Consider the following 14583-nt stretch of genomic DNA (forward strand, 5'->3'; position numbering starts at 1 on the left):
GGTGTTGCATCAAGAAACGTCTGGTAGTTTTTCTTTATATAGCCTTTGGATTTTGTAAGACAGCTGGATGGTGGTGGGTGCTTGGGAAGGTTTGCGCACCAAGGTTGAGTTTCTTGGCTGCTTAGGGCGAGGTGGAGCATCTCGCTGTTCGTTACCGTGTCCTGTCAGTGATGCGCTTGTTGCTCGTGGGGTGGAAAGTTGCACACTGGAGCTGTATCCTCAGGCACTTTGGCTCTGTGTAGTTTCTGAGCACAGGGGATTACAAACAGCACGCGAGGAAGCTCCTCTTCCAGAAAGCTTCCCATGGATGCTGACTGTCGGGGGGCTGGGGTGCTCTGACCCGTGCTGTGCTGAGCTGTGCTCAGCAGCTCTCCTCTGCCTGTGTGTGGGCTGCTTCGGTGCTGGCAAAAATCACTGATAACTGCCATTATAAAGTGTAAGCTCAGCTGACTGCGCTGCTGTGGGCTTGTTTTCTCTCCTGCATCGAGACAGCACTGCTGTTACTGCTGTGTTACCTGGAATTGCTGTGTAGGCATCTCTGCAGATGTACCAGAGATAGCTTTAATACACAGCAGAAATGTTCCCACAAGCAAATTCTGACTTCGTTTCCTTTGTCACTTTGAACAAGACCAGGCTGCATTTGGGCTCCAGGGACTGTCCCATGACTTGTCCCATATTTGTGGGACCCTGGAAACCTCTTTCCTCTATAGGTGCCAGGAGTCATTCAATGAAGCAGATGCTAAGTTCTTGGTAAGCTGCTCAGGACTTGGTGCTGCTGACAGCCTGCAGTCAGCATGGCTCCTGGAACAGCATGAGAGCTCCATATGGGGTCAGGTCAAAGTCCTGCTGTGGAAGGGGCTTTTTTTTCCCCACAGATCACCCTGAAGGGCAGTTGAGCTGTTTTGTCCATGCGGTTCATGGATTTTATTGCAAGAGGGTGTATCTGTGCCCCGAGCTTATGGAAATACCATCTTCTGGTCCTGTTTATTTCAACTGTGCCTAAGCTACAAGGAGCCCACTGCTTATTTCTTAAGCAACTGCTCAAACACTGCTTGTGCCCATATTTCTGCTCCTTTAACCGCATGGTGAGCAGTTAGTGCAAGATTGGACTGTTGCAAAGGAGGGGTTGAGAGCAATTCACCCTCTGATCACTCACTTTCTTGGACTGCCTTCCTGCTGATATTGGTTTGGATTTCTGCAGCTGAACCTGTATCTCCTGCCTTCCTGCTGATATTGGATTCCTGCAGCTGAACCCGTATCTCCTGCCACCTCCATCGCACCCCCTTGGTGAGCATCCCTCATCCACACACTGGGTGGTGGAGGAAGGGAGAAGCAAGACTGCTTTTATAGAAAGCAGGGATTGGGAATGCCCTGTCAGATGCTTGGGGGAGCCAGCACAGCCTGGGGACACAGGTGAGGCCAGTGCTCCGTAGGGAAGTGGGTCTCCGTGGTTGTTAGGCTGAGGAAGGCTCACAGGTCAGTGCTCAGGGGAGTTGTGGGTAGCAGGAGGATGGAGACACAAGCTACTTTGGGGTGGAGCAGCAGGGAGAAGCGCTTGCCTCTGGGAAAGTCCTGCTCAGGTTTCTCAGTGGTGCTGACTGATGCTGCTGGAGCCTCACGGGAAAGCTGTGGCAGACTCCTGGAGTCTCTGGCAGCGCGTTTCTCCCACGTTCAGCATGAAGTGTTAGCCGGATCTTCCTAAAAGAAGGTTTATAACAGATGCTGACATTTGTTCAGTTTGCAAACTTTGTAAGCTCACGTTCGTTGAAGCTGCAGGACTCAAACTCCTGGGAAAACCAGAAGAGAGACGTGACCAATGTAAGAAGATACCTGGGGCTTTATGACTGAGTGCCCTCCACTCTGGGGGCACTTTGCCGCCTTCTGTGTCTGCCCCTAAGAGCTGTGACAGGGTTTAGTGGTGGGTTTGGCAGTTCTGACGTAAAAGTTGGACGTGATGATCTTAAAGGTCTCTTCCAGCCTGGTTGATTCTATGGTTCTATGAAAGCTGAGCGCGGCTCAGAGTGTGCAGTGGTTACCAGGTACAAATGGTAGAGCAGGGATGTTGTTGAAGTACCTGCTGCTGTGAGCACCTCCCGTTCCTTGGGACCAGGGGGCCAGGACAGCGGTTCGATTAGAACAGAAGGGAAGGGTTTGGAGCGATGAAGGAAACGTTGTGGTCGCACAGAGAGATTTTGGTCTGCAGCAGCGGCGTTTTCCGCAGCCCTCGCCCGGCTTCGCCCTTACAAGAAGCTCTGTGGAGTTTCCTGATGATTTAAAGGAACCGGGCGAGCAACGAAAGTGAAAATCGCTCTATCCCAGCGCCGGTGCCGTGCGAGCCCTGGCTGTCACTGCACGGAGCTCGCCCCGCTTCGGGGGCCGATGGCGGAGCGCGGCGGGCCGGGCCGGCGGGAGGTGAGCGGGGGGAGACAGGGCTGGAGAAGGGAAGCCGGGAAGCCGCGGGCGGTTGCTGCGAGGAGAGATCGCGGCTCGGGCGGCCGGGGCAGCCCGGGGGATTTTCAGGCAGCTCCTGCCCGGCAGCGCCGTGCCCCGGGGGTGCGGGTTTCCCCCCGGCTCCCGGCGCTGGCAGGTCCCGGGGGCCGGGCACCGGCGCGGGGGGCCGGGCGCTCCCGGTTCGCCATGTGACGGCCATGCGGGCGGTGCGGGACGGCAGCTCCTCCCCGGGCCGGGGGTGCCAGGTGCCGGGCGGCTCGGGGCGGTGCGTCCTGCCCCGCGCTGCGCTCCCATCGCATCCCCTCCGCTGCCCGCTGGAGCGCAGCAGCGTCCGGGGCGCTCCGCAGGCGGCGGGATGTCGTGCGCCGTCCCGGCGGCGGGGGGCAGCCAGCAGGTACGGGCAGGGACGGCGCTCGGCGCTGGGGACGGGCGGGAGCATGGGGCTGAGACACGCCGGGCAGCGCTTCCCTTCCCTTCCCTTCCCTTCCCTTCCCTTCCCTTCCCTTCCCCACAGGCAGCCGGGGGAAGCAGGCGGTGCGCTGCCCTTCGCAGGCACCGGGAGGGCTGTTGGATGGCCAGGGGTAAGGCGCTGTGGTGATGCTGGGAGTACGTGCACCTTCTCAGAATCAGTTGCACGCCTGACTTCAGGCGTCTGCAAGTGCACCTTAAGAACTAGCCTGGGGGCTTTGGCTTGTGTCTTGCAGAGTCATGAAGAAGATGACAGGAAGGTAAGGAGGAGAGAAAAAAACCGAGTGGCTGCACAGAGGAGCCGGAAGAAGCAAACTCAGAAAGCAGATAAACTTCACGAGGTGAATGGGTGCTTGATGCTCAGCAGGCACGGCTTGGTACCGAGCACGGGACTTCACCATGAGAGGGACTTCGTCAGGAGGCGTGGGCCTGTCTTCACCCTCCCCCGGCTCCGAGCTGTGGCGTGAGGCAGGCACGCTCATGCTGCGGGTGCCTGGTGGTGCGGGACAGCACGGCCCTGCCCCCCGTGACACTGCCAGGGGATGTGGTCCTGCCCTGGCCTCAGCTTCTCGTGCTGCTCGGTGCCCACCCAGTGAGCCGGAGCACAGGGCTCCTCTGGGATGCACCGAACCCCTTTTGCTCTGGATTAGCGTTGAGCTTGTCGCGTTCACTGCAGCAAGGTGAACGCTTGCTGCCTCAGAAGGGAGAAGGTGATGGAGGAGGAGGGGACCGTGCTGCTCACTGGCGGTGCTGGCTCAAGCCAGTACTAAAACAACAGTGTGAGCCAGGAATACCCAGGCTTCTTAGGAACTTGAAAGCCTCCAAGAGTGAGAGCTCGGTTCAGTTACAGTGGTGCTTGTGTACTCTGATAAATAATAGTGGGTGTTTTTTTGGAAACACCCATCATGAAAGTAACTGTTTCTTCCAGAAACTCTTAATGTTTCCCACTATCTACAATGTGCTGTGGTTTTCTCACCTCCCCAGTGCAAACGCCGGAGGGCAGGAATCCCCTTTGTCTGCTTTGGGATGTTACCCCACACAACAGTGCTTTTGTTGTAGGCAGGGAGGGCTCTTGGGGTAAGCACTAGTGCTGCTGTGGCTGTGGCAGAGGCCGTTGTTCAGCCCCGGAGGTTCAGCACAGGCTTTTCTCAGCGGGAAGGATCTGCCAGCACTCAGCAGAGGCCAAGAGGGGCAGCGCGGGGAGTTTTGGGTTTGGTTTTTCCCTGATCTCCTCTGAGTCACCGCCAGAGAAAGCCAGGTGCTGGTACTTCTGGAAAGGGGCAACCCCGGCCTTTGTGGAATCCTGTCTGAGCCCCGCGCCCATCCTGCAGCCGCTCTGATGCTCCTCCTGAACTTGAGGATCTTCTTTGTGCCGCTTCATTCTTGGGCACGCTGGTGTCCCCAGGTGCAGGCAGATCTGGTTGGATGGGCATTCGTTCTTAGCAAGAACCATCTGATAGTCTCTGCAGTGGGGTAGAGCAATGGGAGAATAACACTTACTCCAAAACGCAACCCCACGCAGCAAGAAGAGGAGAGCAGAGTCAGGGATGGACAATGGGCTGGAGTTCGGTTACCGTAATGTGTTTGTTGTACGCTGCCTGTTGTACTCAGTGGGTGGGAGGTGGAAGGTGGTGGAAGGGCACGAAGGGGATCCAGACTCTGGCAGCAAAGGGCAGCAGAGGCAGTGCCAGGCAGCCCCGAGGAGCACTGCACGTCCCTGCTGCCTGATAAACAGGCCTTGGAAGGGAGGTGAGGTTGAGTGGGTGAGTGCTGAGCCCTGGGCCAGCAGGGAGGGGCAGACTCCGTGGGCTGGCTCTCATGTAGCTCTCTCCTGTTTGGGACGCAAAGGCTTGGCACCAGGGACACTTGAGACACGCAGCTCCCAAAAGCTGTGGCACGCGTGTGTTGCATCCGTCGCAGATGGGGGCTGCAGAGCTCAGCACTCCTGCAGTTCAGAGCTGCTTATTCACTGCTAGAGAAGCCTTTAGCTCTGCTTTTTAGGTCAGGGGTATCCAAGGCAGTGCTCAGGCCTTCCGGTGACAAAGTGGGGCTGGAACAAGCTGGCATGACACCCTCCTCCTCCTGCTCCTGATTCCCAGCATCTGAGCAGGTGGCACTGGGCAGGCTGTGGTAGGTGTGCACTGGGTAAAAGGCCTTTCCCCACGCTGTCCCCTTTCCTCACCAGCAATGCCAGGAGCCAGGTTTTCCCAGCACCTACCTGCAATCAGTGCTTTCATTCCCTCTGCTCTGACTGTGCATCAGTGCCCTGCAGCATTGGTGCCCTTCCCAGCAGGCACAGCCCAGGGCTGGCACCAGCCACCATGGGGACACAGCCACTCGTGCCTGACGGGGACCCCCAAGGGCCAGCAGCATCTCCTGGTCTTCAGGGAGCACAGCATGGCCAGGGCATGGGTTGTAAAGCACTTTCCGTGTTCCAGCACCCACGCTGTGTCTGTCTTTCCTTGGCATTTTGTGTGTTGTAGCAAGAAACCACAACAGTTTTTCTACAGTTACATGAATATACTCGAGGTGGGAAGCACTGGAAGGGATGTTTTGACTCTGAGCAGGCTTTCTGTTTTTCTCTCCTTCCAGGAATACGAGTCTCTTGAGCAAGAAAATACCTCTCTGAAAAGAGAAATCGGCAAGCTAACAGATGAAATGAAACACTTGAGTGAAGTGTTGAAGGACCATGAGAAGATCTGTCCACTATTGCACTGCACCATGAACTTTGTGACCATACCAAGGCCCGATGCACTCACCAGCTGCCTGCCGAGATGAAAGCCTTTAAATGGGATGTGTGAAAGTGCCACTAATGGGAGATTTGAAGAACTGCCTACTTATGGCACAGGTCTTCCATCGAAGGGGCTGGGGGCTGGACTCTACCGAACATCTCTTTTCCATGTTGAAATGTTATAGCCTTCTGAATCTCAGGAAAACACCAGTGTGGATAAAAGACAATTTGAACTGTGACTTCTTATTTGGTAGGATCTTTGAGCCATGGTTTTGCATCCAGACATGTCAGAGTGGTAAAGTCCACCATTGCACAGTGGAATGGAGACAGGGAAAAGTGCTCCCCCTGGGCTGGCATGCCTTTCTCCCACATGTTCACTGCCAGTAACCCTTTATCACTTGTCACCCATGTGTATCATGTTCTGGCTGCTGTTTTTTCTTTCCTCTGAACAGTTTTGGTTAATAAAAGCGATGTCCTATCTTTGTGATGTTCTCCACCTTCTTCGCTACTTGGTGGCCTTATGACATCTCTACTTTTTCTGTACTGTTCAAATCCAAAGTCTAATACTGATCTTCCTGTCAGCTGTTTGATTATTTGCTTCTTCATTGGCTCCTCTTTGGAAGTGTTGTAGCAAATGAGTTTTCCCAATCTTTACTTCTTTGGTACCCCCACCCATCCATCCTGCCAATGTTAGTTCTTGGAGTGTTTTATATCCCCAAAACATTTCATCCTGCACATTGCTTCTGGAAAGTGATGTCGATGGATAGAACAAATGGAATTAGCAAAGTATTTTGTTCTGTGTCCACGCTGAAGATGTTTGATACCTGCTTGCAAGAAAAGCATTTTCTGTATTAGAATTATACAACATTGGTGAGAAATATACAGAGCAATGTGTTTGCTTTCCCTGAAGATTCTTAGTAGTGCCAGGCTCTGGAAGTGGGAAGGCTATAGCCAGGGTTCCAGCAAAGAGTGGTTTTCTCACAGTATTTCCCAGCCAAAGAGCACCTTTATATAATAGGAAGCTCTCACCTCAGCATTTGGATCCTTTTCAGTTCAACCCATGGGAGTCATTTCTCCCTTCCCCAGGATCGTAGCATTTATCAGCAGTATGAATATGATCTGCAACTGCTGAAAGATCTTTGTTTCTTCTTTAGCTTCTCAAGTAGAATGGAACTGGGGAAACCCCGTGGTCAACTTTACCTTTTAAAGGGGATAACATCCTTGATACCCATGTGCCTGTCACCCGTAAGAAAGGATCTTCAGCACCTTCATGCGCTCACCTTTGGGCCCTGGATGCTGCTGTGTAATTTGGGTACAGTAGAGGTGTCATGCAGAAGGAGGGGTATAGGGGAAATGAACAACATTCACTCTGGGAGGAATTTGCTATAGCTTAGGATGGAGTGAGGATGTCTCACATCTCTTAACTGGGTATGTGCAACTGAGCTGAGGCTGGGGATGGAAAACAGCTAGTGGAGGTTGGGGCTGGTGCAAAAGCACGGTCTGTCCTATGGAGCCCTGCAGCCCCTTGAAAATGGGAGGAAAGATTAACCACCTTGTCCAAGACATCCCATCCCAGCAGAATCCTTCTAAAGATACTTGCTTCTAGAAGCAGAGATCTAGTTTGCTGCGTAAAATCCTCCCCCTCACACATTTATTCTTCTAAGCGTCTATCCAGAAACTGGTTCCAGCTTCTCATTTGGTAATCCAAGTTCTACAGTACCCTCCATCAGTGAGCACTGTGCTTGTTCTGCAATGCAAGCTTTAGTCCCCTGCTTCTGCATTGGAGTTTCTCGGTTTATTAACTGCACAATGTTTATGCAGAGCGTACAGGGGAAAATGGCTGAACGCACAGCAAGCCTGTGGGCTGCCAATGGCAACCCAGCCCAAGGTTACGCTGCTTGGAAGGGCTGAGAGCCCCGCAGGGGCCTTCACTGCCTCCAGTTCCTTTATACAGCTCCAGCCTGTGCATCATGTCCCTTAGTGACAGTGGGCTCTGAACTCCCCGGGGCCTGAGCTGCTGCTTCCTCCTTTATCCATTGCATCACTTCTTTTCCCAGCACTGTTTCCAAAGGGCTTTATGCATCATTCTTCTGTTTAATAGATTAACTGTGCTGCCTCTTTCAAACAGAACACGGTGTGACTAATGTTCTGAGACAAGTTTCAAAACTGAAAGTATGCTCTGGAGCCTGGGATAATTGGTACAGAAATAGGGAACCAGAAAGGAGAACAGAAAGGAAAAGGTCCATTTGCTAAGGAAGCAACAGGAAGCTCTTTTTCAGATCCAAAGCTCTATTTTTGCAGCAGGGTATTACGCCATCACAAGAAGTGTTTCATACCTATGTATGGCTAAAACACTGCTCGGTGTATTTCTAGCTTCAGAAAGCTTCCAGTTAGCTCAGCTTGTTCCCCGTGAATGTATTACATTGAGACACAGGTATACCAGGAAGAGCTTCTCTATGTTGAGATGGTGGTGCAAGGAGCACTGTGAATTGCAGTCTTATTTGCGGATGTGTAACATAGATGAGGGCTGCCAAGAAAGCTGGGTTTTGCCTGTTAGGTTGACAATGAAGGTTACAGTTTTCTAGGTTTGCTTTGTGTGGATTTCCTTTTCGTATTGCCTGTGACTCTAATGAAGAAGCAAAATGCTCAGTGCAAACTTACCCACACATAAAAGCACCCACTGCAGGAGCAGACGGGGTCCAATCCAGCTACTTGTCTATTCCCTGCTTTCAGTTGTTGTTGCGTCAGGTTTAAATGGATTGTATTTTGAGAAGATAACTTTAGCCTCCAAAGGTATAATAGAAATGAACAGCAAGGCAAAGTCAGGCGTCCCAAAACTGCTACTGTGAGTCTAAGACAGATCAACTATTACATCTCAAGGGAGCCGATTAGAAAGTCTTGCTCCTTCCTACTGATGTTTTACATTCATGAGCACGAATAAAGATAAACATATAAACATGAAAATGAACATTTATCTTATCTATATCCAGAATCTCGCTAAAAATGCACCCCTCAAAAGACACATTTAAACCAGCCTCACCGACACTTTGTGTTCTTTTCCCCGGCACCTTTTACAGTTGTCTGCTGCTCCATCTGCAATACCTGCTGGTCCCATCTGCAATACCTGCTGGTCCCATCTGCAATGCCTGCTGACCCCATCTGCAATGCCTGCTGACCCCATCTGCAATGCCTGCTGACCCCATCTGCAGTGCCTGCTGACCCCATCTGCAATACCTGCTGACCCCACCTGCGTTCGGTATTTGCAGTAGCCTTTGCATTCTCTCACCATTTAGTTCAAATGCCACTTTTTGTCCCCTTTTTCCCATTTCCTTCTGTTCCTGTGTAGCTTGGTGACAACATTGCCCAATGGTATCAGTGTTAGAGGAGCAAGGCTCGCCTGTGGGAGCATACGGAAGTTGAGCTTCACCAGTACACCCTTTATATGGTTAAAGGCTTGTGTGTGTGGCTAGTTTTGTCAGTTGAACACTAAGGAAGGCGTCTGTGCAGCTTTTAAGATGTACTTCAAAGTGACATAACCTTTCCTCTAGCCTCTGAACCCCGTGCTGTTTCCTGTCCGTAGATGAACGCTTTGCTGCATGGCATTTGGGGTTTCCATCTGTGAATCAGTCTAGAATTTCTGCCTCGATGAAAGTGATAGAAATAAGAACCATTCAAAAAACTCCCTTTTCTCTTCTTCCCATCAGTGCAGCGATACAATTCCTGTCACAGGAAGGAAGCACATCTGATAAGCGGGAGAAATGGTGGGTTTATTTACTGTTACAAAGGCTGCTGTTATTCTCTTGGTAGGAAGGTAGGAGTTTTCTGTTCATAAACCCTGTGTTCCTGTCAAGTGGTCACTGGAGAAGCACTGCATGCACACACAGCATGTGGTGTGTGGGGGCAGGCATCCATAAGGGAGTGCAAGAATCTGGATTAATTATTTGCAGGAATGTGGGTTTTACGTTGCTTTCACTGGAAGCAGAAACAGCCTCAGAGGATACGTGGCACGGTGCTTACTCACTTGGGTAATGTTTAACTCAAGAACAGCTACAAGCTGACTTGAAGTGGGTCATTCTCAAGAAAGAAACCATAGCAACAATCATGCCTGCGTGCTCCTTTTCTGGTACTCATTAAGGTTTTTTGCCAGGTAGCTCCTATGGAAAGAAACCCATAAGAACAGAGTAGGATTTGGGGTTGGTTTTGTTTCTTGCCACTGTACAAATAGCACCAAAAGTATTCTGGAAATAGCTGGCATAGCTTTTGCAAATGATCAGTTCCCTTCCTGTTGCTCGTTTGGTCTGCTGGAGGGAACTGTGTGCTGGGCTGCATCAAAAGCAGTGTGAGCAGCAGGTCAAAGGAGGTGATCCTGCCCCTCTGCTCTGCTCTCGTGAGACCCCACTTGCAGCACTGTGTGCAGTGCTGGTGTCCTCAGCATAAGAAGGACACAGAGCTGTTGGTGCAAGTCCAGAGGAGGCCACGAGGATGATCAGGGGCTGGAGCACCTCCCGTATGGAGACAGGCTGAGAACACTGGGGCTGTTCAGCCTGGAGAAGAGAAGCTGCGTGGAGACCTCAGAGCAGCTTCCAGTGTCTGAAGGGGGCTACAAGGATGCTGGAGAGGGACTCTTCATCAGGGACTGCAGCCATAGGACAAGGGGTGATGGGTTCAAACTGAAACAGGAGAAATTCAGGTTAGATCTAAGGCAGAAGTTCTTCCCTGTGAGGGTGCTGAGGTGCTGGCACAGCGTGCCCAGAGAAGCTGTGGCTGCCCCATCCCTGGCAGTGTTCAAGGCCAGGTTGGACACAGGGGCTTGGAGCAAGCTGCTCTAGTGGAAGGTGTCCCTGCCTGTGGCAGGGGGTTGGAACTGAATGAGCTTAAGGTCCTTTCCAATCCAAACCAGCCTGGGATGCTACAATCATTTCAGTTTTCTTTAGAAGTGGATAAGCTAAACCACAAGGGGCTGTTCTGGTACAGAATGAAAACATTCATCGAAGGAGTTAACCCCAGATGACTACTGCACTGCAGTTTCACAGCTTATCTCATCCTGAAGCAGCTTCTTCATGTTGCCAAACAGAACATGACATCTCTAATAGGTGTGCTTCTTTTAAATCTACTGGAAGAGGGTTTATTGTATGTGTTTAGTAACCTATAGGCTGCCAGTATAGCTTGCTGCCCTCAGCCGGGTACTGTCCGACTAAGTCTGCCACAGACCATTCCCCTTAGAACTCAGTTCTGGATAGAGGTCTCCAATTATGTGGAAGAACTTTCTCCTTTAACTGACTCCTAATGCACTTGTCCTGTTTTCATTATGCTAAATTATTAAAATGTCAAGGCTCTTGAGAGTCTAAGCAAGGTTCGTGAGCAACCTCTCTCTTGGGATCAGCAAACGTTTGTCTTCCCATTGTAAAGTCTGGGAATACCAATTTGTTACCTGTCTTGGGTAAAATAATTCAGGATAAGGAATAAGCAACAAGTCTCTGCTTAAATATTTGGTGTAAAACTGTATGAGACACAAGTACTTCAGCTGGAGATGATGTGGAATAGTCCAAGAATTGGAAAATAACCCGATAACAAACTGAAGGAGAATGGCAATAGTTTGTTTTACTGAGGTAGAGATCAGGCTAAAGAATGGCTTGTAAGTGGAGGTTCTCAAGGGCTGATCACAGACCGCTCTTGGTCAGTACCTTTGGCAAGGACTTTGGGTACAAAGGAACCATCAATACAGAAGCAGATTAAAATAGCATGCAAAAGAAACTGCATGACCTTGCACAAAGTAGAAAGGCCATGGTGATTCAGCATAGAATCATAGAATAGCCCAGGTTGCAGGGGATGAAAGATCACTTGGACCAACCTTTTGTGGGAAAGGGATGTGATCATCTAGCAGTCCCTCATGATGCAAAGTATTCAGTCACAAACTTGACTCGTCAACTGGAAATGACAATAGAATGAACAAGCAAAGGCATATTAGCAACTGATGCTGAGGCGCCAATGGAGTGGGGCAAGAAGGAAGTGACATAGGAGCTCAGATGTGTAGTAATGGGGTTGTTTCTTTATTTGTGTACTTGTGTTCTTAAAGAGAGAAACAGCAATGTAATTATGCAAGGGCCTGGCAAAACCTCATCTGGAATTCTGTACACAATTCTGCTCAACCATGATAAAGAAAGATGAGCCCTAACTAGTCCAGGGATGCAGAAGGGCTACCAGGAACATTAAGGGAATGAGGAATATAGTTTTTGAGACTTCATTTTAGACAACTAAAGTCTGAGAAGTGGTAGGGTCACAGCCTATGTAATTACAGCAGAGTGAAAACTGTGTAAGGGAAAAAGTAGGTAAGATGTAATGTTAGTAGAAGGAAAAATAGATATGATTTGGTCATGTTTTTGAGCTATGTATGCAAAGGAGTTTCTATGTGTCAGAAGAAAGATGCTCGGGAATAGCTTTCCAAAAGAAGTGGTGTGAGCAGTTTTGTAGGCAGGCACGTGTGCATGCAACTCGCTTAGTTTTAGGATGAGCTTGATTATTTGATGGGACGCCAACTGAGTACACTGCTGATCCAAGTCATTTCCTCCTCTCCCTTGTCCTTATTCTCTTTAGGGCAGGACTGCAATTTGAAAGGAAGAAGGTCTTCAAACAAACAAACCAAACCATATAAACCAACCCCCTGAGATCCCTGACTCTCACATCATTATTGATGAGAGAGCTAACACAGACACAAGGCTTTATCAGAGGCAGGCTCCCTTAACAAACTGAAATCTTTGACAACATCCAGCTAAAGAGAAGAGCAGAGAAGAAAGGGATTATTTATTTTGTCTCTAATTGCCTTCCACTGAACTGAGGCACGTTCCCAGAAAGAGAAAACTGTTCACAGAGAAACAGAAACCAAACCGAACAGGAATTTGGGGGATTTCCCAAACTCTGTAGCTGTTTAAAAGCTGAGTTACTCCAGCTTTGCGTATGTGCCTTTTGCAGAGGATTGCAGGCCGTTTTTGTTTCTCTTACAAACAGCTCATTGATTAAACATCTAAACAGGATGTCTTTAAGAGCAGAGAGCTTTAAAACAGGATTTGATACTAAGCAAGAGATCTGCTAGTTCCCTTTTAGCTGGTTGAGTTTCATCTTTGCTTATCAGAGCTGTTTTAGGGTACAGTAATTTCCAAGTGCACTATTGGGTTGCGAGGTAAAGAATCTCTAGAGATGAATGTAAATATCTTTTCTTTCTCCTTTACTGTAAATGACAATAGTGCCCAGGCCAGAAATTTCCCTTGTAAATTATGGTCATCCCATGCGTTTGCTAAGTTCCAGTATGGACTCAGGACCTATTCAGTCGGTGCACTGAGAGGTTACGCACCCTCGCTCATGCCTTGCTAGGGGCAGGTCGGTCAGCTCTGTTTAAGGACTTGATGAATGGCTGAGAGCCATGAAATTCGATAGAGACTTTTTGATCATACAGGTGAGGGAATTAACGGCAACAACTTAGGTATTGCTTATATAACAGCAGAAGTTGCTTTTCATGAGCCATTCTGAAGTGATAAGCACATGTGAGCACAGCTGTATTTTTACCATCGTGTTGAGAAGCTGTGATCGAAAGATTTTCCAAACATTGCCAGCTTTTTATAGCAATTTGATCCATACTTTTCAAAATTCAAAATATTCTACTTAATCCTTCCGAAGACCAATCCCTACAGCTTCCACTGACTGGTTTCCCATCATTATTTGTTTGTGCTTAGTTTCTTTGCATTTCCAACCACAAATTCCGGAAACAACATACAACTGTATGTAATTACTTTGAACTCGAGTTACGTTATTTATAATGGTTGGGGAAAATGAGATTATTTTACTTTTTAAATACCACCTATGTACTTTCAAAACACAACATGGCTGATGTGTTTTCAATTTCGCTTTCATGGCAGTATGCGACATCAGGTATCATACGCAGAATCTCTACCTTTTTTTGCTCAGAAACATTCCTATTTCCATAATAATAACATTAATAATAAAATAAATGAAAACCCTAGGTAATTGTTTTAAATTACTCTATGCCTTTTCAAATTGTGTTTCATCAACAAACGCTCTTCGTTTAGGTCTATCGTGCTTTGCAAGGTACATCGCTCTTGGTCATTTATCAGGTTAAAGGTATCTTTTTCCAGCACCATCTGCCCATTTACCTACTAAGAATATTGAGTTCTTCAAGGCAGAAGACTTGTGGCACTGAGTAGCCAGTTCCTGGTCTTTCCATCCACTTGAATGTACCTTCTCTGTTATTAATCATGCTTTGTTAGGCAACAGTGATGGCTGTGGGAACATCATGTGGCTCGAAATGGTCGGTTCCGTGTTTCATGGGTTGAGGCTTCCTAATAATTCAGTGATACTTTCCAAAGCCACTTATCTTTTTATCAGCCATATGCCTTGCCCTGTGACAGCTGATTCCCTGTGCACCTTGAGTTTTTCTTATAGCCCCTTCAGAACAGAGAGTGTCTGTTCACGCTTGGCTCAGATTTTGATATTTCAGCTGCCATACTTCAGTGTAATTTGTTTTCACCTCACTGAAACTGTTCTTAACTACAACAGAATTATGTCAGTGTTACGCACACGTATAGTGCATATTTCCTCAGTTTAACTTCTTTTACACGGAGCCCCTTCACCACTGAGTTCAGCAAGACTGCTATCAGTCACATGGCACCCAAAACGCAGACCACGGAGCACAGCCTCTCGTGTGCAGTGATTACTGTGTGTTAACAGAACGTGTCCAGTCCTGCAGCACGTTCAAGAAACTCCGTGTGTCCCCAGGGTGGTCTGGATCGGCAGAATCCACTGCTCTGATAAAGGGACATAGCCTGAAAGGTTGTGCCTTAATGCAAGACATGGGAAACCTCATTTTCTGCTCCAGGGTTCCTTTTTGCTGCTCAGCGCTAGATTCCTGCTTTAGATCTATT

At 49.1% G+C, this 14583-nt stretch overlaps 2 protein-coding genes across 3 annotated transcripts in view; both read left to right on the forward strand.

The window, feature by feature from the left end:
• Positions 1-14583, forward strand: part of PACC1 (proton activated chloride channel 1) — a 179242-nt gene that overhangs the window by 33871 nt on the left and 130788 nt on the right. The gene's annotated exons all lie outside the window — the stretch shown is intronic.
• BATF3 (basic leucine zipper ATF-like transcription factor 3) lies at positions 1933-6133 on the forward strand. Of its 2 annotated transcripts, none has more exons than XM_061475306.1 (3): positions 1933-2412; positions 3156-3260; positions 5512-6133. In XM_061475306.1, exons 1-3 carry the CDS (start codon positions 2380-2382, stop codon positions 5695-5697), a joined length of 324 nt encoding a protein of 107 aa, XP_061331290.1. In that variant the 5' UTR covers positions 1933-2379; the 3' UTR covers positions 5698-6133. The 2 variants fall into 2 exon arrangements, with proteins under 2 accessions (XP_061331290.1, XP_061331291.1); XM_061475307.1 differs by lacking the exon at positions 1933-2412 and adding an exon at positions 2661-2845.

This window comes from Pezoporus flaviventris, unplaced genomic scaffold (genome assembly GCF_033815535.1).
Source record: "Pezoporus flaviventris isolate CSIRO_AGI_PZ_B2104156 unplaced genomic scaffold, CSIRO_AGI_Pfla_v1 ptg000083l, whole genome shotgun sequence".
NCBI lineage: Eukaryota > Metazoa > Chordata > Aves > Psittaciformes > Psittacidae > Pezoporus > Pezoporus flaviventris.

Coding starts and splice junctions, on each gene's coding strand:
- BATF3 (XM_061475307.1), top strand. CDS start 2,807: ATGTCGTGCGCCGTCCCGGCGGCGGGGGGCAGCCAGCAG. Junction 2,846..3,155: donor CGGCGGGGGGCAGCCAGCAG/GTACGGGCAGGG, acceptor TGTGTCTTGCAG/AGTCATGAAGAAGATGACAG. Junction 3,261..5,511: donor AAGCAGATAAACTTCACGAG/GTGAATGGGTGC, acceptor CTCTCCTTCCAG/GAATACGAGTCTCTTGAGCA.